General features: G+C 44.4%; 1 protein-coding gene across 2 annotated transcripts in view; it reads right to left on the reverse strand.

The window, feature by feature from the left end:
* Window positions 1-23,362, reverse strand: part of LOC121541498 (fibrinogen C domain-containing protein 1-like) — a 218,481-nt gene that overhangs the window by 80,510 nt on the left and 114,609 nt on the right. For both annotated transcript variants that reach the window (XM_041850556.2, XM_041850555.2), the window contains one exon: window positions 3,669-3,765. In XM_041850556.2, the coding sequence (XP_041706490.1) occupies window positions 3,669-3,765 (97 nt within the window). The remainder of the gene's footprint in view (window positions 1-3,668; window positions 3,766-23,362) is intronic.

Below are 23,362 nucleotides of genomic sequence, written 5' to 3' on the forward strand. Positions count from 1 at the left end.
TGTGTGTAGTTGTGCTGTGGAGTCCCTGCTGTGTTGGAAGCATGTTACACCTGTGCTGAGAGACTAAGAGACTGGTACTATGGGCTGGGGAGTTAATTTACTGAGTTTCTGATGGTGTTTTTGTATTGATCTGAGAGGTTTAGGTGAAACCCTCCACACACACACACACACACACACAGAAATGATAGAGAGAGAGAGAGAGCGAGAGCGAGAGAGAGAGAGAGAGAGAGAGAGAGAGAGAGAGAGAGAGAGAGAGAGAGAAAGAGAAAGAAACTACAACAAAGACAGGTGTTCTTCAAGTGTGGATGAGTCACAGACAGCACAATAGATTCCAATGTTGAGTTAAGTGAGAAAAGGGGTAAGTTGCCTGTTTGAGTCTTTCATGTCTATTTAATATAAACTGAAACTAGCATCTTTCAAAAAAGAGGCACCGCCAACCTCTCCAAACCACTAGTAGACCTCCATCACAGCCCTCCTACATTAGACACAGGCAGAGAGAAGGACAGGACCAGCAGGAGAGGAGGAGGGCCGTGCCTGCTGGCTATAAAAGGATGTATCAACATTTCCTCGACCCTGCTGTGTCCAAAGTGCTCTCTCTATATATCCCCCCCCCCTGCTCGTGGTCATCAACCTCAGGGTTCTGACACAGACAGGCCTGAGTTTTCGCCACCTCCCAACACATGCATGCAAGCCCACCCGCCCACGCACGCACCACTTCACACCATTAAATTTTTTTACATTTTAGTCATTTTGCAGACGCTCTTATCCAGAGCGACTTACATTGTCACCTCTCTTGCAATCACATGTACTTACACCACTCAGGGGGTTTAACGGTTCAATTATGGCACGCCAAATTTCCTCCACTCATCACATGGCGAGTGGCATGTAAAGCGATAAACCCAGAAATCTGCGTGGTAATATTTTATTTGCGGCGAGGGAAGGCCAGGGTGGGGGAGAAAGGAAAGTGATTGTGGCTAAAAACGTAGCTTTTCCTCCTATGTTCCCTCGGCGGTCGTTAGTTTGTCTTTAACGAGCCGCACCATAAGATGGGATGACCTTTTCTACATCAGACAGAGGCGGAGACATCACATTACAGCTAAACACACTGCAGATACAAACCTATAGTCATCTACAGTGAGGGAAAAAAGTATTTGATCCCCTGCTGATTTTGTACGTTTGCCCACTGACAAAGAAATGATGAGTCTATAATTTTAATGGTAGGTTTATTTGAACAGTGAGAGACAGAATAACAACAAAAACATCCAGAAAAACGCATGTCAAAAATGTTATAAATTGATTTGCATTTTAATGAGGGAAATAAGTATTTGACCCCCTCTCAATCAGAAAGATTTCTGGCTCCCAGGTGTCTTTTATACAGGTAACGAGCTGAGATTAGGAGCACACTCTTAAAGGGAGTGCTCCTAATCTCAGCTTGTTACCTGTAAAAAAGACACCTGTCCACAGAAGCAATCAATCAATCAGATTCCAAACTCTCCACCATGGCCAAGACCAAAGACCTCTCCAAGGAAGTCAGGGACAAGATTGTAGACCTACACAAGGCTGGAATGGGCTACAAGACCATCGCCAAGCAGCTTGGTGAGTAGGTGACAACGGTTGGTGCGATTATTCGCAAATGGAAGAAAGAAACAAATAACTGTCAATCTCCCTCGGCCTGGGGCTCCATGCAAGATCTCACCTCGTGGAGTTGCAATGATCATGAGAACGGTGAGGAATCAGCCCAGAACTACACGGGAGGATCTTGTCAATGATCTCAAGGCAGCTGGGACCATAGTCACCAAGAAAACAATTGGTAATACACTACGCCGTGAAGGACTGAAATCTTGCAGCGCCCGCAAGGTCCCCCTGCTCAAGAAAGCACATATACAGGCCCGTCTGAAGTTTGCCAATGAACATCTGAATGATTCAGAGGAGAACTGGGTGAAAGTGTTGTGGTCAGATGAGACCAAAATCGAGCTCTTTGGCATCAACTCAACTCGCCGTGTTTGGAGGAGGAGGAATGCTACTTATGACCCCAAGAACACCATCCCCACCGTCAAACATGGAGGTGGAAACATTATGCTTTGGGGGTGTTTTTCTGCTAAGGGGACAGGACATTTTCACTGCATCAAAGGGACGATGGACGGGGCCATGTACCGTCAAATCTTGGGTGAGAACCTCCTTCCCTCAGCCAGGGCATTGAAAATGGGTCGTGGATGGGTATTCCAGCATGACAATGACCCAAAACACACGGCCAAGGCAACAAAGGAGTGGCTCAAGAAGAAGCACATTAAGGTCCTGGAGTGGCCTAGCCAGTCTCCAGACCTTAATCCCATAGAAAATCTGTGGAGGGAGCTGAAGGTTCGAGTTGCCAAACGTCAACCTCGAAACCTTAATGACTTGGAGAAGATCTGCAAAGAGGAGTGGGACAAAATCCCTCCTGAGATGTGTGCAAACCTGGTGGCCAACTACAAGAAACGTCTGACCTCTGTGATTGCCAACAAGGGTTTTGCCACCAAGTACTAAGTCATGTTTTGCAGAGGGGTCAAATACTAATTTCCCTCATTAAAATGCAAATCAATTTATAACATTTCTGACATGCGTTTTTCTGGATCTTTTTGTTGTTATTCTGTCTCTCACTGTTCAAATAAACCTACCATTAAAATTATAGACTGATCATTTCTTTGTCAGCGGGCAAACGTACAAAATCAGCAGGGGATCAAATACTTTTTTCCCTCACTGTATCTACGCAGGCAGAGCAGATCCGAGAAGAACCGTCTGACAACTACACGGGAAGTCTACAGTACACGCTACCACTTCTACTACTTCTACAGATCCAAGAGCAGAACACACCACAGCACTGCAGATATAAGATCACACTAAGATAATCTACTGGCAGCACATCTGTAAACAATTCTCTATAGCTGCAAGACAGGACACACTGCAGCAGATACAGTACACAGTTACACAGGCAGGCAATACTACAGTACTGAAGATACAGGACAACAGCAACACAGGCTACGTCTACGGAACACACTTCTGAAGCTATAGAGAAAAGCACACACTATTTAGTCTGTGAGCACACAGCTTAAACTCCAAGAACATGGCAGGCACACTAAGAACAGGCTTTATGAACAAAGCACAGGAAAAGAGAGCGAGAACAAGGCTGGGAGACAAATGGCAAGAAAAGAAGAGAGAGAGAGAGAGAGAGAGAGAGAGAGAGAGAGAGAGAGAGAGAGAGAGAGAGAGAGAGAGAGAGAGAGAGAGAGAGAGAGAGAGAGAGAGAGAGGGAATGAAGGAAGGAAGGAAGGAAGGAAAGGGAAAAAGTGGATGGAGCAGCAGCTACTATATTACTTTCTAGCATGTACACCACTTCATATTTCATGTTTGGCCCGAGGGATACTTGATGACGGGGGCTAAGAAGACAACTACACCCTCTGAATGAGGAGTAGGAAGAGTACTCTGTGGTGCTCTCACAGACTCCTGCTGTATCTGTGGTTAAATGTGGTTAGATGAGTAATCGGGACATTGCCTCAAATCACATTTTCTACCCTCATGACCCTGAGTATTTTATCAGCATTCAAATTATTATCCTACTCAGTAATGGTCCTGGAACCGGGCCAAGGTGCTTCTTGATCGTGCACTCACAAAAAGGACACACACACACTTACCGAGCCAGTGTTCTCCAGTGATCTTGCCAAATCCCTCGCGGTAGGAGTCCCATCCTCTAAAGAAGTTGACCGAGCCATCTTCCCTGCGCTGGATCACCTGGAGTACACAGACGAAGAGCAGGGGTTAGAGGCTATAGAACACCAGACACAGGTCATACAGGGGTTAGCCCACATGAAAAAAATACTATAGTGTATACTATGGTAGGAATACTATGAAGTATTCACTGTAGTGTTTTTGCGGACTTTACTGTAGTATTCACCATAGTTTTTTTGCAGACTGAAGTCCGCAAAAACACTACAGTGAATAATGTAGTATACTGTCGTATTTACAGTTTTCTATAGTATAAATACTGCAGTAAAAAATTGTTTTATTGTAATCTGTTTGCACACTATAGTATTTACTGCTGTGTGTTTGTAGACTGTAGTACAGTAATATTTGCTGACTAGTGTTTTTGGGATGTTACTGTAGTATTTACTGAAGTGTTTCTGTTTATTTTTCTCTAAAACCTGAAGGAACACAATATATGGTCTATACTTGGCATGTAGGTTCACTTACGGGTGGCACAACTTTTTTTTATTGTTTACTATAGTAAATGCGGACTGTAGTGTTTTTGCAGACATTTCCGTAGTATTTACTACAGTGTTTTTTGTGTGGATAATACTGTACTATTTACTATAGTATTCTGCAGTATAATACACAATTATATACTAAGAACTACACACGGTCGAGGGATACTACAGTGTGTAGTGTAGTCTACAGTATACTATAGTTTACTACAGAATTCTATAGTAAGTATTGTAATATTCTATAGTAAACTGTAGTATTTTTTTATGTGGGAGAGCTCAAAGGTTGGAGGTTGGGGCTGGTCTAGGGTCAGCAGTGATACACAATCTAACTGCTGTATCTTTCCAGTAGTAAGATGAGTCACAGTGAAAAGTGCACAAATCTTGTAGATCTAAGAACACCATTAAAAAGTTATCGTCTCTCAGTTATAAATGCTTCTGCTCTCACCAATATCTAATGCACATGCTCTTCCCTCTGAAAAGGCCATTTGTAGGAAGCTAATAAAAGAAATCCATAAAATCTTGATTGACTTCGTCATAATAAAATAATCAGAAATCTAGCACTAGGTGAAAATTACATTATCCTTCACCCACTGTAGCACTATGAATTAAATGAAATAAATGACATAAAGCTAAGTGATGTGTGAAGAAATAGAGTGAAGCTTTGCAAAAAGAGACCTTTCAGGACGGAAAACAAAACAAATACACAGAATACTTTCGATTACAGACTCAGACTGGAGATGAAAGACTTAATAGAAAATAGGGCACTGTGTGTGTGTGTGTGTGCGTGTGCATGCGCTTGTATGCCTGTGTGCATGCATGCATGCGTGCCTTTGTGTGTGTGTATAGGCCTAGACATATTTGTATATTAAATAAATTCCCCAGGAACAATGCTGATGATTGGGTCATCACAAGCAGTGGATGAACAGAAATTGGAAATGTGCTATAGCTGTGAAAAACACATCTGCATGGAAAAACTGTCGGAATGATTACTAGTGAAGGTGTTGTTTGTGTTAAAGTGACACAGGCAATTCTCTGAGTCGGTATTTGTGTTCCACACCAATGAACCACCCACACCTCTACAAACACAACGAAAACATCATTGTTTTTATCACAGGCCTACAGTTCAACTTTGAAAAGGTAGACGTGTCACACGGTTTTATAGGTAGATGGCAAAAGGGATTTACGGTGCCAAAATGTTGGTTTTATTCAATAAAGTATGGTTGGCCTAGCAGTGGTAGGAATAAATAATAATTATGGCAAAAATAAGCAGAAACAATCTACCAAAACGAACAAATGATAAACAAAAATGAATGTCTTCCAAAAAATCAAGATTTGGTGGGAATCAGGATACGGGCACTGTTAGACAAATATTACCTACAGGCTACCCACACGGACACTCTCACACAAAACAGAATGTAAGATTGCGAGATCAGGATGGTTCGTACAAGGCTAATAGACAGGTGGAAATACCTTAAACCGCTCCCTGGGCAAAACCATTGCCTCAACAAGCAGGGGTGCATATAACTAACTGGTTGAAAGCCGTGGGAAAAAGGGATGCACGTTTCTCGGGCATGCGCGGGTGTAGTCCTTGGAAAGTCATCTGCGGGGCAAGTCATAGTTAATTCAAGAACACGTGGTAGAATGGGACCTGTTGCCATCACATCAACCAAGAGCAATATGCCGAGGGGGTAGTAACAGGGGAGCAAAGCAGATGAGGCCAGCATCTTGTCAAAAATGTTGTTTGTTTTGTAGGACTACAGCCAGTAGCCTACCCTTCCTTAATTGTGAGGATATGTGATGGCCAGAAAGCTGTCTTGAAGGGATTGCATTTCTTGATGGTCAATTGCTTTCTGGTAGTTTTCCATGCTGTTCTTAGTCCATCTATAGGACTGCTTTGTCCTGCGTTATTTACTGGGCTCTGTTCCCATGTGGTTTGTTTCTCCCCTTTATAGATGTAGTTTTGCTATGGTTAGAAAATGTTCTGCTAAAATCTCTAGTAGTCATATTGTCAGGATCGTTTAGTTGTCATAGCAGGCCTTTGTGCTCTTCACTCTACTCCTCTCATTCTCCCAGTAGGAGAGTTGGTAGAGGCCTTTGTGTACAGACAGAGACAATCAAACACAACAACAAGAGATCAAACACAATAGTTCAAAACCCATCTCAGTAAATTCTCCTTTGTGGCATAACTACCTCTCTAGCCCTCTGTCCCTCCCTCCCTCTCTAGAATGGAGGAAAATAGTGCATATTGAGTGAGTGATGATAGGTATTAGCAAACGATGGAGAGGTTTTTCTCTCACTTGCTCTCTCTCTCTCTCTCTCTCTCTCTCTCTCTCTCTCTCTCTCTCTCTCTCTCTCCTCTCTCTCTCTCTCTCTTCTATCTCTCTCATCTCTCTCTCTCTCTATATCTCTCTCTCTCTCTCTCTCTCTCTCTCTCTCTCTCTCTCTCTCTCTCTCTCTCTCTCTCTCTCTCTCTCTCTATCTATGTATATATCTTCCTCGCCCTTTCTCTCTCCTCTATGCCTAATTCTCTCTCTCTTTCTCTGAATTTCACTACCATTAGCTCTAGCCCAGAGGCAGCAGGATAGCAGGGAGGTTAAAAATGCAACAGGGAGACCAATCACATCCAGCAAAAAGAAAGAAACCACCCTCCATTTGTTTCCCCAAAGCAACTCCAATGATGTTGCTGAGTATTGTCAGATAGACTTTTGCTCTTTTACACACTTTCTCCTGCTGATAATAACTCAATTTTCTCAGTTCCTGTTCACTTTGGCAGTGACCTTTCGGAAAGATATCTAACGACTGTTATCTTGTTTCTGAAAGAGCTGAACTCTGCTTCACTGTTTCACTGGAAGCACCTGAAAGAGGAGTCAGAGATGTCTGATAGATACAGATGTGCACTTCAGGGTGTAAGGAGGTATAAATAGAGAATATCTAGAAGAATTTGAGCAGTGGGGTGTCCATGCCACCACGAACATGCACAGGTAACATACTTAACTTACTTTTTGAAGTGATTTGTTTGACAATCAGATAAAAACATCATGACTGGTTGTGTTCATGACACATTAAAAGGTAATACATTTGTACAGTTAAATTACAAGTCTTTACTTTAAAGCCCATAAAAAATGTCATGCATGCGCAAGTGTGTGCACACATTGGAGGTCCCGAATTTTTTTTTGAGACCCCCGAATGTCACGGTATAAATCGCACTCTAGATGGCACTTTATGAATTATTTGAACAGGGAAATATACCAAACCTAAGCTGAAGCATTTAATGTGTTGAACCGTCATAATTATATTGAAAAAATCCACCTTGCGACGTCGTACTGCAAGGCTGCCGTCTTGCGAGCTCACACCCAACTTTTCTATTTTTGGCATTTATTTTTGCACAAAATGTATCTGCTATCATTTATTTTGATCGACAATAACTTTTGAACATCAGATTCCGGCTTCAACTTCGACTTCGACCCATCTGCCCTGGACTCTTTGTGTATTTCCAGCTAAATTTTTTGGCTACACAAGGAAACGCCGGCAAAAAAGAGGCAGGGTGTTCTTTAATGGAAGCCTCTCCAACATAATCCAGGTAGAGTCAGACATTCCCCAGGGCAGCTGTCTAGGCCCCTTACTTTTTTCAATCTTTACTAATGACCTGCCACTGGCTCTGAGTAAAGCCTGAGTATCAATGTATGCTGATGACTCAACACTATACACGCCAGCTACCACAGCAAGTGAAATCACTGCAACACTTAACAAAGAGCTGCAGTAACTTTCAGAATGGATGACAAGAAATAAGTTAGTACTAAATATTTCAAAAACTAAAAGCATTGTATTTGGGAAAAATCATTCACTAAATCCTAAACCTCAACTAAGTCTTGTAATGAATAATGTGGAAATTGAGCAAGTTGAGGAGACCTGGACTGTAAACTGAATTGGTCAAAATATATTGATGCAACATTAGCTAAGATGGTGAGAGATCTGTCCATAATAAAGCGTAGCTCTGCTTTCTTAACAACACTATCAACAAGGCAGTTCCTACTGGCCCTAGATTTGTCACACCTGGACTACTGTCTAGTCATGTGGTCAGATGCCACAAAGAGGGACTTACAATTGGCCCAGAACAGGGCAGCATGGCTGGCCCTTAAATGTACACGGAGAGCTAACAGTAATCTCTCCTGATTGATTGATTTCCTCACTACTTGTATTTGTGAAAAAATATTGACATGTTGAATGCACCAAGTTGTCTGTTTAAACTACTGGCACACAGCTCGGACACCCATGCATACCCCACAAGACATGCCACCAGAGGTCTCTTCACAGTCCCCAAGTCCAGAACAGACTATGTGAGGCGCACAGAACTAAATAGAACTCTATTCCACATGCAAGCAGTAAAATCAGATAAAACGGATAAAAATCCACATTATGGAACAGCGATGACTGTAAAGAGACAAAGACACAGGCACAGACACACGCATACACACACACATGTACACATGGAATTTGTGTTGTAGATATGTGGTAGTAGAGTAGTGGCCTGAGGGCACACACACTGAAATATGTTGTGAACTGTAATGCAATATTTTTTGTGTTTTTTTGTATATAACTGCCTTAATTTAGCTGGAACCCAGGGAGAGTAATGGGGATCCATAATAAATACAAATACCCACACCATTTGCATACCACCCCAACAGATCCATAGACGACGCAATTTCAATTGCACTCCACACTGCCCTCACCCACCTAGATAAGAAGAATACCAACATATAACATTTAAACACTCTTCACAAACAATTATCCATTTCACTTCATGCGCTTTATCCACTTTATAAAGGACGAATGAATAAGAGAATGCTGTTCATTGACTACCGCTCAGCGTTCAACATCATTGTCCATTCCAAGCTCATCACCAAGCTTGGGACCCTGAGACTGAACACCTCCCTCTGCAACTGGATCCTGGACTTCCTGACGGGCTGAACCCAGGTGGTGAGGGTAGGCAACATACCCTTCGCCACGCTGACCCTCAACACGGGGGACCCACAGGGGTGTGTGCTTAGTTCCCTCCTGTACTCTCTTTTCAGCCTGCGTGGCCACGCACTACTCCAACACCATCATCAAGTTTGCTGATGACACAACGGTGGTAGGCCTGATCACCAGCGACGATGGTACATCTTACATGGAGGAGGTCAGTGACCTGGCAGTGCTGTGCCAGGACAACAACGTCTCCATCAACGTCTGTAAGACCAAGGAGCTAATAGTGGACAACAGGAAAGAGGGGGGCAAGCACGCCCCCATTCACATCAACGGGGCTGCAGTGGAGTGGGTCGAGATCACTAAGGACTTAAAATGGTCCACACACAAGCACACAGTCGTGAAGAAGGTGCAATGTCCCACTCAGGAGAAGTTTAAAAGATTTGGCATGGCCCTCAAATCCTAAAAAAGTTATACAGCTGCACAATTGAAAGCATCTTTGACCTTCTTGATCCAAACCAGTCAGGTTTCAAGACTGGTCATTCAACTGAGACTGCTCTTCTCTGTGTCACGGAGGCTCTCCGCACTGCTAAAGCTAACTCTCTCTCCTCTGCTCTCATCCTTCTTGACCTATCTGCTGCCTTTGATACCGTGAACCATCAGATCCTCCTCTCCACCCTCTCCCAGTTGGGCATCTCCGGCGCAGCTCACTCTTGGATTGCGTCGTACCTGAAAGGTCGCTCCTACCAGGTGGCGTGTGGGAGAATCTGTCTCCGCACCATGTGCTCTCACCACTGGTGTCCCCCAGGGCTCAGTTCTAGGCCCTCTCCTATTCTCTCTATACACCAAGTCACATGGCTCTGTCATATCCTCACATGGTCTCTCCTATCATTGCTACGCAGACGACACACACTTAATCTTCTCCTTTCCCCCTTCTGATAACCAGGTGGCGAATCGCATCTCTGCATGTCTGGCAGACATATCAGTGTGGATGTCGGATCACCACCTCAAGCTGAACCTCGGCAAGACGGAGCTGCTCTTCCTCCCGGGGAAGGACTGCCCACTCCATGATCTCGCCATCACGGTTGACAACTCTGTTGTGTCTTCCTCCCAGAGTGCAAAGAACCTTGGCGTGACCCTGGACAACATCCTGTCGTTCTCCGCTAACATCAAAGCGGTGACCCGATCCTGTAGGTTCATGCTCTACAACATTCGCAGAGTACGACCCTACCTTACACAGGAAGCGGCACAGGTCCTAATCCAGGCACTTGTCATCTCCCGTCTGGATTACTGCAACTCGCTGTTGGCTGGGCTCCCTGCCTGTGCCATTAAACCCCTACAACTCATCCAGAACCCTGTAGCCTGTCTTGTGTTCAACCTTCCCAAGTTCTCTCACGTCACCCCGCTCCTCCGCACACTCCACTGGCTTCCAGTTGAAGCTCGCATCTGCTACAAGACCATGGTGCTTGCCTACGGAGCTGTGAGGGGAACGGCACCTCCTTATCTTCAGGCTCTGATCAGTCCCTACACCCAAACGAGGGCATTGCGTTCTTCCACCTCTGGCCTGCTGGTCCCCCTACCTCTGCGGAAGCACAGTTCCCGCTCAGCCCAGTCAAAACTGTTCGCTGCTCTGGCACCCCAATGTTGGAACAAGCTCCCTCACGACGCCAGGACAGCGGAGTCACTGACCACCTTCCGGAGACACTTGAAACCCTACCTTTTTAAGGAATACCTGGGATAGTTTAAAAGTAATCCTTCTACCCCCCCCAAACCCCCCAAATAATAATAATAATAAAAATAATAATAATAATAATAAATAAAAATATTTTTAAAAATAAAGAAAAAATACAAAAATATATAAATAAACAAATGAAAATTAGAAATATACTCTAAAAATTAAGAATTAAATTATTAGAAATATATTTAAAAAAAATAATTGTAGAGTGGTTGTCCAACTGGCTATCATAAGGTGAATGCACCAATTTGTAAGTCACTCTGGATAAGAGCGTCTGCTAAATGACGTAAATGTAAATGTAATGTACAGTGGGGAAAAAAAGTATTTAGTCAGCCACCAATTGTGCAAGTTCTCCCACTTAAAAAGATGAGAGAGGCCTGTAATTTTCATCATAGGTACACGTCAACTATGACAGACAAATTGAGATTTTTTTTCTCCAGAAAATCACATTGTAGGATTTTTAATGAATTTATTTGCAAATTATGGTGGAAAATAAGTATTTGGTCACCTACAAAAAAGCAAGATTTCTGGCTCTCACAGACCTGTAACTTCTTCTTTAAGAGGCTCCTCTGTCCTCCACTCGTTACCTGTATTAATGGCACCTGTTTGAACTTGTTATCAGTATAAAAGACACTTGTCCACAACCTCACAGTCACACTCCAAACTCCACTATGGCCAAGACCAAAGAGCTGTCAAAGGACACCAGAAACAAAATTGTAGACCTGCACCAGGCTGGGAAGACTGCATCTGCAATAGGTAAGCAGCTTGGTTTGAAGAAATCAACTGTGGGAGCAATTATTAGGAAATGGAAGACTGATAATCTCCCTCGATCTGGGGCTCCACGCAAGATCTCACCCCGTGGGGTCAAAATGATCACAAGAACGGTGAGCAAAAATCCCAGAACCACACGGGGGGACCTAGTGAATGACCTGCAGAGAGCTGGGACCAAAGTAACAAAGCCTACCATCAGTACCACACTACGCCGCCAGGGACTCAAATCCTGCAGTGCAGACGTGTCCCCCTGCTTAAGCCAGTACATGTCCAGGCCCGTCTGAAGTTTGCTAGAGTGCATTTGGATGATCCAGAAGAGGATTGGGAGAATGTCATATGGTCAGATGAAACCAAAATATAACTTTTTGGTAAAAACTCAATTCGTCGTGTTTGGAGGACAAAGAATGCTGAGTTGCATCCAAAGAACACCATACCTACTGTGAAGCATGGGGGTGGAAACATCATGCTTTGGGGCTGTTTTTCTGCAAAGGGACCAGGACAACTGATCCGTGTAAAGGAAAGAATGAATGGGGCCGTGTATCGTGAGATTTTTAGTGAAAACCTCCTTCCATCAGCAAGGGCATTGAAGATGAAACGTGGCTGGGTCTTTCAGCATGACAATGATCCCAAACACACCGCCCGGGCAACAAAGGAGTGGCTTCGTAAGAAGCATTTCAAGGTCCTGGAGTGGCCTAGCCAGTCTCCAGATCTCAACCCCATAGAAAATATTTGGAGGGAGTTGAAAGTCCGTGTTGCCCAGCGACAGCCCCAAAACATCACTGCTCTAGAGGAGATCTGCATGGAGGAATGGGCCAAAATACCAGCAACAGTGTGTGAAAACCTACTGTCATTGCCAAAAAGGGTATATAAAAAAGAATTGAAAACATTTTTTATTGGCCAAATACTTATTTTCCACCATCATTTGCAAATAAATTCATTAAAAATCCTACAATGTGATTTTCTGAAAAAAAAAATCTAATTTTGTCTGTCATAGTTGACGTGTACCTATGATGAAAATTACAGGCCTCTCTCATCTTTTTAAGTGGGAGAACTTGCACAATTGGTGGCTGACTAAATACTTTTTTCCCCCACTGTAAATGTAATCTTGGCTGGCTGCATCACTGCTTAGTATGGCAACTTCATCGCCCTCGATCAAATGGTGCTACAGAGTGTGATGCGGACAGCCCAGTACATCACTGGGGCAGAGCTGCCTGCCATCCAGGACCTCTACGAACATCTTCTAACACCAAGCCATAAGAATGCTAAATAGCTAACAAAACGGCTACACAGGCTATCTGCATTGACCCTCCTCTTTTATTTTCACTCTATGCACACTCCAACACACACACACTCACACACACACACACACACACACACACACACACACACACACACACACACACACACACACACACACACACACACACACACACACACACACACTCACATACAATCATCATATATGATGCTGCTACTCTGTTTATCCTATATCCTGATGCCTAGTCACCTTATCTGTATAGATACAGTATCTACCCCTACCACTCCAGTATCCCTGCATATTGTAAATATGGTATTGGCACTGACCCTGGAACTGACCCTGTATATAGTTTACTTACTTTCTTGTGTTCTTCTTCTTTCTATTTCTTGTGTGATTTTGTGCTACTTAACTTTTTTTTATAGTACTACTGATATTGCGTACTGCATTGTTGGGAGCTAGCAAGAAAGACATGACACTGTACTTGTGCACGTGACAATAAAACTTGAAACTTGATTAAGGTTCAAAATGTTATGGCCCCCCTCAACTGGGTCTGTATCCCACCTTGGCCACCGCACTCAAAATGTTCTGGACACGTCACTGAATGTGAGAACAGAGGATGATTTCCAGGAGGCTATCATTCTCCCTAGATCTTCTTTCACATTCCAACCTATAACAAACATGAAAGAAAGATACACTTAACAGTATTTCAAAAACATAACCCTTCCTTGGGTAAATCAATGCATTGGGTTAATAATATACCTTGGTACTGTAATAGTTCCTTGTATTGTACAAGCAACTGCCAAAATAAAGGAAACACTTGAGTAAATGAGGGTTCTGGCGGCTCTGTTACACACAAAAAAAGTATGGTTCTAAATCAGGGCTCTCCTCCAGACACGGCTCTCCTCCAGACACGGACATGAATTATCTGTTTAGTGTGCTAACACACTCTTGGCAGTTTGTTGTAACCAAGTATTGGTGCTAAATTGTGTGTTAATGGATGCTAGCTTGCTAGTTAGCTACGGCGTCATAACTAGGTATCGTGGGTAGCTACTGTGTCTTGGCAGTGTCTTCCGCCGTGCCGGCTGTAGCACGAAGCGAGCTAATTAGCCGCTTTTTTCGAACAGAGTCAGAGTCAACACAGTAGCCATTGTGTGCCGGTGTACGACAGCTAGCTAGCTAGCCGTTCTTCAAACAAAGCCAACACAGTGGCCATTGCTAGCTACCCAACACGACCAGCGAACGAGTGCGGTAGTAGCTAATTACAATATACTTGTCCTAGCTAGCCAACGTTGAATCATTGCTGCGTCATGAAAGGAACTTGACACAGACACGAATGATCTGTTTAGTGTGTTATCACACTATTGGTGGTTTGCTGTGACCAAGTGTTTGTGCTAAACTGTGTGTTACTGGATGCTAGCATGCTAGTTAGCTAGTTAACACACTATTGGTGGTTGTTGTGAGTATTGGTGCTTAACTGTGTGTTAAACTGTGTGTTATTGGATGCTAGCATGCTAGTCAGCTATGGTGTCATAGTTGGCTAGCTGAATAAAGTGGGTTGAGTCTATTCCTTTAAACATTGAACAACTGTGGTTCACAACAATTCCTGATTTCTAAAGGTGGAAGTTGGGAGAGTTTTTGTTCGGGTGGTTCAGTGAAACAATTTTAGTTTCTGAGGTAGAAGTTTTTGGTGAGGGAGGCCCCCTCTCTCCTCTCCCAGATGCTTAGCTCATTTCATTCCGATCTCCTCTGCATTTTTGTAGCCATTTGCTACAGCCTGTCAACTATGCCTCTGCCTATCCCTGTTCTCTCCTCTCTGCACAGGCTACACAAACAACGCACCACACCGCGCGGCTGCTGCCTCTCTAACCTGGTGGTCCCTGCACGCACCCTCACCTGGAGTTCCAGGTCGCAGGCAGCCTCTGGAACTGCCGTTCTGCTGCCAACAAAGCTGACTTCATCCCAGCCTATGCCAACCTCCAGTCCCTCGACTTCCTGGCGCTGACGGAAACATGGATCACCACTGAAAACACGGCTACTCCTACTGCTCTCTCCTCGTCTGACCATGTGTTCTCGCATACCCGAGAGCATCTGGTCAGAGGGGTGGTGGTACAGGAATCCTCATCTCTCCCAAGTGGACATTCTCAATTTTTCCCCTAACCCATCTGTCTATCTCCTCATTTGAATTCCATGCTGTCACAGTCACTAGCCCATTTAAGCTTAATATCCTTGTCATCTATCGCCCTCCAGGTTCCCTTGGAGAGTTCATCAACGAGCTTGACGCCTTGATAAGTTCCTTTCCTGAGGATGGCTCACCCCTCACAGTTTTGGGGGATTTCAACCTCCCTATGTCCACGTTTGACTCATTTCTCTCTGCCTCCTTCTTTCCACTCCTCTCCTCTTTTGACCTCACCCTCTCACCGTCCCCCCTACTCACAAGGCAGGCAATACGCTTGACCTCATCTTCACTAGATGCTGCTCCTCTACTAATCTCACTGCAACTCCCTCCAAGTCTCCGACCACTACTTTGTTTCCTTTTCTCTCTCGCGCTCCTCCCACACTACTCACTCTGCCCCTACACAGATGGTAATGCGCCGCCGCAACCTTCGCTCTCTCTCTCCCACTACTCTCTCCTCTTCCATCCTATCATCTCTTCCCTCTGCTCAATCCTTCTCCCTCCAATCTCCTGATTCTGCCTCCTCAACCCTCCTCTCCTCCCTTTCTGCATCCTTTGACTCTCTGTGTCCCCTATCCTCCCCGGCCGGCTCGGTCCTCCCTCCAGCTCCGTGGCTTGATGACTCACTGCGAGCTCACAGAACAGAGCTCCGGGCAGCGGAGCGGAAATGGAAGAAAACTAAACTCCCTGCTGACCTAGCATCTTTTCACTCCCTCCTCTCTACATTTTCTTCATCTGTTTCTGCTGCTAAAGCCACCTTCTACCACTCTAAATTCCAAGCATCTGCCTCTAACCCTAGGAAGCTCTTTGCCACATTTTCCTCCCTCCTGAATCCTCCTCCCCCTCCTCTCTCTCTGTGGATGACTTCGTCAACCACTTTGAAAAAGAAGGTTGACGACATCCGATCCTCGTTTGTTAAGTCTAATAACACTGCTGGTCCTGCTCACACTGCCCTACCCTATGCTTTGACTTCTTTCTCCCCTCTCTCTCCAGATAAAATCCTGCGACTTGTGACTGCAGGCCGCCCAACAACCTGCCCGCTTGACCCCATCCCCTCCTCCCTTCTCCAGACCATCTCCGGTGACCTTCTCCCCTACCTCACCTCGCTGATCAACTCATCCTTGACCGCTGGCCATGTCCCTTCCGTCTTCAAGAGAGCGAGAGTTGCTCCCCCTTCTCAAAAAACCAACACTCGACCCCACTGATGTCAACAACTACAGACCAGTATCCCTTCTTTCTTTTCTTTCCAAAACTATTGAGCGTGCCGTCTTTAGCCAACTCTCTTGCTATCTCTCTCAGAATGACCTTCTTGATCCAAAACCAATCAGGTTTCAGGACTGGTCATTCAACTGAGACTGCTCTTCTCTGTGTCACGGAGACTCTCCGCACTGCTAAAGCTAACTCTCTCTCCTCTGCTCTTGTCCTTCTAGACCTGTCTGCTGCCTTTGATACTGTGAACCATCAGATCCTCCTCTCCACCCTCTCCGAGATGGGCATCTCCGGCGCGGCTCACTCCTGGATTGCGTCCTACCTGACCGGTCGCTCCTACCAAGTGGCGTGGCGGGAAGCTGTCTCCGCACCACGTGCTCTCACCACTGGTGTCCCCAGGGATCGGTTCTGGGCCCTCTCCTTTTCTCCCTATACACCAAGTCACTTGGCTCTGTCATATCCTCACATGGTCTCTCCTATCATTGCTACGCTGACGATACACAACTAATCTTCTCCTTTCCCCCTTCTGATAACCAGGTGGCGAATCGCATCTCTGCATGTCTGGCAGACATATCAGTATGGATGACGGATCACCACCTCAAGCTGAACCCCTGGCAAGACGGAGCTGCTCTTCCTCCCGGGAAGGACTGCCCGTTCCATGATCTCGCCATCACGGTTGACAACTCCGCTGTGTCCTCCTCCCAGAGTGCGAAGAGCCTAGGCGTGACCCTGGACAACACCCTGTCGTTCTCCGCCAACATCAAGGCGGTGACCCGCTCCTGCAGGTTCATGCTCTACAACATTCGGAGAGTGCGACCCTGCCTTACACAGGAAGCGGCGCAGGTCCTGGTCCAGGCACTTGTCATCTCCCGTCTGGACTACTGCAACTCGCTGTTGGCTGGGCTCCCTGCCTGTGCCATTAAACCCCTACAACTCATCCAGAATGCCGCAGCCCGTCTGGTGTTCAACCTTCCCAAGTTCTCTCACGTCACCCCCTCCTCCGCACACTCCACTGGCTTCCAGTTGAAGCTCGCATCCGCTACAAGACCATGGTGCTTGCCTATGGAGCAGTGAGGAGAACGGCACCTCTGTACCTTCAGGCTCTGATCAGTCCCTACACCCAAACGAGGACATTGCGTTCATCCACCTCTGGCCTGCTGGCTCCCTTCCTCTGCGGAAGCATAGCTCCCGCTCAGCCCAGTCAAAACTGTTCGCTGCTCTGGCACCCCAATGGTGGAACAAGCTCCCTCACGACGCCAGGACAGCGGAGTCACTCACCACCTTCCGGAGACATTTGAAACCCCCACCTCTTTAAGGAATACCTGGGATAGGATAAAGTATTCCTTCTAATCCCCCCAAATTGTAAAGTGGTTATCCCACTGGCTATAGGGTGAACGCACCAATTTGTGAGTCGCTCTGGCTAAGAGCGTCTGCTAAATGACGTTAATGTGCCCTTGAGCAAGGCACTTAACCCTAATTGCTCCTGTAAGTCGCTCTGGTTAAGAGCGTCTGCTAAATGACTAAAATGTAAAAATGTAAAATGTCTCCAACCCTGTTCCTGGAGAGCTACCCTCCTGTAGGTTTTTGCTCCAACCCCAGTTATAACTAACCTGATTCATCTTATCAACCAGCTAATTATTAGAATCAGGTGCACTAGATTAGGGTTGTACTGAAAACCTACTGGACAGTAGCTCTCCAGGAACAGGGTTGGAGGGCCCTGTTCTAAATAGTACCAGTTAGGGGTTCTTTGGCCTGTAACCATAGAGCAGGGTTCTTCAATTCCGGTCCTGGAGGGCCGAAACACCTCTGTTTTTCATCCTCTCCTTCTAATCAGGGGCTAATTCAGACCTGGGACACCAGGTGCGTGCAATTAACTACCAGGTAGAAATAAAAAACAGAATTGTTTCGGTCCTCCAGGACTGGAATTGAAGAACCCTGCCATAGAGGAACCCTTTTTTGAAGGTTCGACAAAGAACCATGCTCATAGGGTTAAATGGAACCTGTATGGTGCTATAAAGAACCCTTTCCTAAGGTTCTATAAATAACCATTAAAAAAGGTTCTATATAGCACCAAATAAGGGTTCCGCTATATTACAACCCTTATTGGAGCTACATTATACAGAACCTTTTTTTTATGGTTCTTTTCAGAACCTTTATGGAGAATGGTTATATAATTAACCTTTCTCAATCTGAAAGGTTTTTTGTAGATCCTTTTGATGAACCACAGGGTTTTTTATTCCGGTCAGCCATATTATATTGTCAAAATTCCATAGGTGTGATTATTGTCTTAATTGACAAGTTGAATCAAGTGAGCTACTGCTGGGGGTCCCTGACAAGAAATTGAGAATCACTGACTGATTTAGTCAACTGCACTAAATTGACACACGATCATACATGCGTCTTCCACAAGACATCAGCACCAGCCATTGTCATCCAACATGCAAACGCATAACACCACACATTAGATAAACTGGAATGAGACTCTCGCTCACGGTTGCACAAAAAGAGCTGTGCGCAAACAATGCCCCAAAATATTCTAATGAGCCTCCTCCACTACATTTTAATTATCACTAAAAGAGCAAATAACCCTTTCGTGAACTTTAAAGAACCATTGAAGAGCTCAAAGGGTTATTTTAGTCATGGTTCCACATAGAATCATCACCCTTCCCAAATAACCCTTGGGAAACCCTCATTTTGTAATGTGTATGGTGTGGGGTGCATTTACCTGGCATGGTTTAGGTCCACTTAGTGGATAAGGTAAACGGCAATAAATACACAGCCATTCTGAGTGATCAGTTCAACCTATAGACGGGTTGGTTGTTTAGTAACAAAACCAACACGTGCACAACTATCGGGCAAAACAGACAGGTTTGGCTTAGAATGTTGACAACATGTAAACTAGAGGTTGACATGGGAACAGGACTACCGCGGGTTCTAGAGTCAAGTTTGGGACAGGACAGGACAGGATCGACAGTCCACAGGAACGGGTAGTACAGGAATAGTTATGAACTGAGTTATTTTATTAGGGGGGTATAAATACGTAATGTGTGGAGCATTTCATAAAAGGCCTAATATAGTTTAGTTAATACAAAATAAAAAAAAGTAATTTCCCCCTTACCCATTCCGTTGACTCACTCTAGTGCCTTGCTCCAGTTGTAGCTAGTCACTACTTTCCCTCAGATGTACGCAGCGAGCAGCGACGTACACAATTACACGTCCATATCTATGAGTTCATATCTGCCGGCTTTTACTAGCAGAAGTGACTTTTCGTAGCAGGTTAGGAGAATTAATGTGGCAGGTTAGGAGATTTAACGTGGCAGGTTAGGATAATTAGGTTAAGGTTAGGAAAAGGCTTAGGGTTAGAGTTAGCTAAAATGCTAAAATTGTCCCGACGTGACTCAAACATATCTAGCTACAACAAGGCTTGCCCTGAGAACAGTCTTGGTTTCCACTAATGCGATTCTGCCACAGAGCGGGGACAGAGGAGCAGCTAGGAGGAAGCTATTTCTGATTTCTGCACATAAAGAGAGTGGTGTAAAGTACTTAAGTAAAACGTTTTTTGGGGTATCTGTACTTTACTATTTATATTGTTGTCAACGTTTACTTTTACTTCACTACATTCCTAAAGAAAATAATGTACTTTTTACTCCATACATTTTCCCTGACACCCAAAAGTACTCGTTACATTTTGACAGGAAAATGATCCAATTCACACACTTATCAAGAGAACATCCCTGGTCATCCCTACTGCCTCTGATCTGGCGGACTCACTAAACACAAATGCTTCGTTTGTAAATTATGTGGCCCTGGCTTTCCGTCAATAAAAAATAAATATACAATTGTGCCATCTGGTTTGCTTAATATAAGGAATTTGAAATGGTTTATACTTTTACTTTTGATACTTAAGTACATTTGAGCAATTCCATTTACTTTTGATACTTAAGTATATTTAAAACCAAATATTTTTAGACTTTTACTCAAGTAATATTCTACTGGGTGACTTTCACTTTTACTTGAGTCATTTTTTATTAAGGTATCTTTATTTTTACTCAAGTATGACAATTGAGTACTTTTCCCACCACTGCATAAAGATGAGCACGGGACAGGACGGGAGTGATTTTTATCGAAATGGGACAGGAAAGTTCCAGGGTTATAAAACTGTCATGGGATCAGGACAGTACAGGGAAAAATTTGACAGGACAAGAGAGGACAGGAACTAATATTCACTCCTTGGTCAACCTCTAACGTAAACTATATTTCGTCTTCAATGTTAATTGAAAACATAAAAACATTTGCACAATGAGCACTTGTGCAACACACTGCCTTCTGCCCCATTGAAGCATGTGCATATTTTCCGTGATGTTGTCAGCTAACCCATCTATGGTGAACAATTTATATCCTGATGGGAGTGGGCTCTTCCAGGATGACAATGCCCCCATCCACAGGGCACGAGTGATCACTGAATGGTTTGATGAGCATGAAAACGATGTAAACCATATGCCATGGCTGTTTCAGTCACCAGATCTCAACGCAATTGAACACTTCTGGGAGATTCTGGAGCGGTGCCTGAGACAGCGTTTTTCATCACCATCAACAAAACACCAAATTATGGAATTTCCTGTGGAAGAATGGTGTTGCATCCCTCGAATAGAGTTCCATACACTTGTAGAATCTATCCCAAGGCGCTTTGAAGCTGTTCTGGTGGCTCGTGGTGGACCAACAGCCTATTAAGACACTTTATGTTGGTATTTCCTATATTTTGGATGTTACCTGTATGTTCTGTAACCAAACTCCCCACTCTCCCAATTCTACTCATGAATCACCTTGGCCACTTAGCCTATACCGTGAGAGTAGAGAGCTGCCCCCCCGGTCCCTGAACCAGCTTTAGCCACTCCATTAGCTAGCTGCCCTATCGGCCACAGTGAATCACTGCGCTGGTGACCTGAATGGGCAGCATTTCCACCAGCCAGATTAGCGATTAGCTCGGCTAGCACCTCCACAGATTAGGGCGGTGACATGCACACACACGCACATGCACACCCACCCTGCCTGTGTCTTCTGCTCAGTAATATGGCCTAGCCTTCTCACTCAGGTTTGATTGCCTATTGACCCTGGAGCCAGTGTGTGTGATCCCCAGAGCCACGGGCCACTGCCCCACACAGACACTGATCATTTCCCCTCACACACCATTACTGTCTCTGGCATAGAAGGCGTTGGAGGGGTCGAGGGTGAGTGTGTGTATGTGTGTTGGTGTGCTTTCCATTCAAGCGTGGGTGCAAGAGTGTGTGTGTGTGTGTGTGTGTGTGTGTGTGTGTGTGTGTGTGTGTGTGTGTGTGTGTGTGTGTGTGTGTGTGTGTGTGTGTGTGTGTGTGTGTGTGTGTGTTTGTTGGGGTGACTGGACTCTTTCTGCTTCAGGCCAAGCTAGGTATCCCCTTTCCCATTCCTTTCATTGATGCGTAAAAAAACCTGAAGAAGCATGTAGCATAGAGGCGAATAAAACAGACAACAGCTCTCGCTCCCTCTCCACCTCCCTCTCCTTCTCATGCTTACTCATACATCCAACCCCAATGGACTCCTTCCTCTCCACTGCAGCAAAGATAGAATACAGGAGCAAAAATATATATATATATATATATATAAATAAAAACAAGCAATGGGGGTTTCAACAAGTTTTGGGTTCCAGGGAGAAACTGCTCACTTGTATTATCTGTGAAGATGGCCAAACAGCTGTCCAGTCAAGGGTACAGAATGTAGACTTAGTTCAAATCAAGGGTACTGTACAGTATGTAACAGTAGCACACTATGTGTGTACATGTGTGTATCTGACCATGTGTGTGGTAGTCTGGTATTACACTCTGCCTTGGACCTTAGCTGTCAGCTCCTCCTCCTCCTCCTCCTCCTCCTCCATCCCATTCAATTCATCCTCCAGCCTTAGACACAACCTAACGCCTACAGCCGGGTCATCCAGTAGACGGTTGCAGGCAGGATATAGCCTAAGCAGTAAGAGTGTGGGCACGTTCGACATTGCAGATGACTTTAAAGGCAAAGTGACACTGACTAATATACAAATCATCTTGCATCATAAATAACTATTCAATATTATTTGTAGATCAGAGAGTCGGTCACAATTTACCCATGATACATCACGGTTTTGATGCACTCGAACACGGCCAATGTCAGTTAGGATCATGCATGGGGTCATGGTCTAGCTCTGTTTAAGGAGATGACAGTGCCACCCTCTATAACCCTCTATAACACTATGACACTAAGAAGGTGAGGGGTGAGAGCCTGTAATCTCATCTCCCGCCTCACAACAACAACAACAGCTTTCACATGGCCGACGGCAGCCATTTTAAGGCGAGGCTGAAATTAAATGTTTGCATCATTTTGGTATTTTGGTCCTTTAATATTAGTACTTTCAAAAGGTACAAATAAAAATGTCAAAAACACGATGTAAATGCATATTTTATTTTATTTATCATACTACCGTCATTAAAAATGTCATGAATTTTAACCACATTCGAATGGACATAAACCCATTATTCAAAACTCACTACATGTAATTATACATAATTTAAAAGCAAATTTCATAGAGATTGTTCCTAACTAAATGAAACCAAAATAATTAGGCTGACTTCATCCAGTGTGCAGAAAAATGAATTTGTGGTATATGCAAATATTTACATATTTAATTAGATATAGAATCATGTGCATGTTTTAATACAATATTTCAGAAAAGTTGTAATACAAAAAAGTAGTATATTGGTGTCTATATTCAACTGGTTCATTGCCTATTAGGGTGCCTATTAGGGTGTGGTGCCCCGCCTTATACTAAAAGGTGGAATGAGGACTGAGTGTTCCAGAACTCTATAAAGAGCAGAGTTGTCCTTAAACACAACAGCCAGAACAACATCACAATGACTAAAACATGTTTAATTTTTTTATGCACTAAGAAAGAGAGAGAGAGAGAGAGAGAGAGAGAGATAGAGAGAAAGGAAGCAATGATCCAGGGGCTGTTC

The sequence above is a fragment of the Coregonus clupeaformis genome, chromosome 27, assembly GCF_020615455.1.
Source record: "Coregonus clupeaformis isolate EN_2021a chromosome 27, ASM2061545v1, whole genome shotgun sequence".
Lineage (NCBI taxonomy): Eukaryota > Metazoa > Chordata > Actinopteri > Salmoniformes > Salmonidae > Coregonus > Coregonus clupeaformis.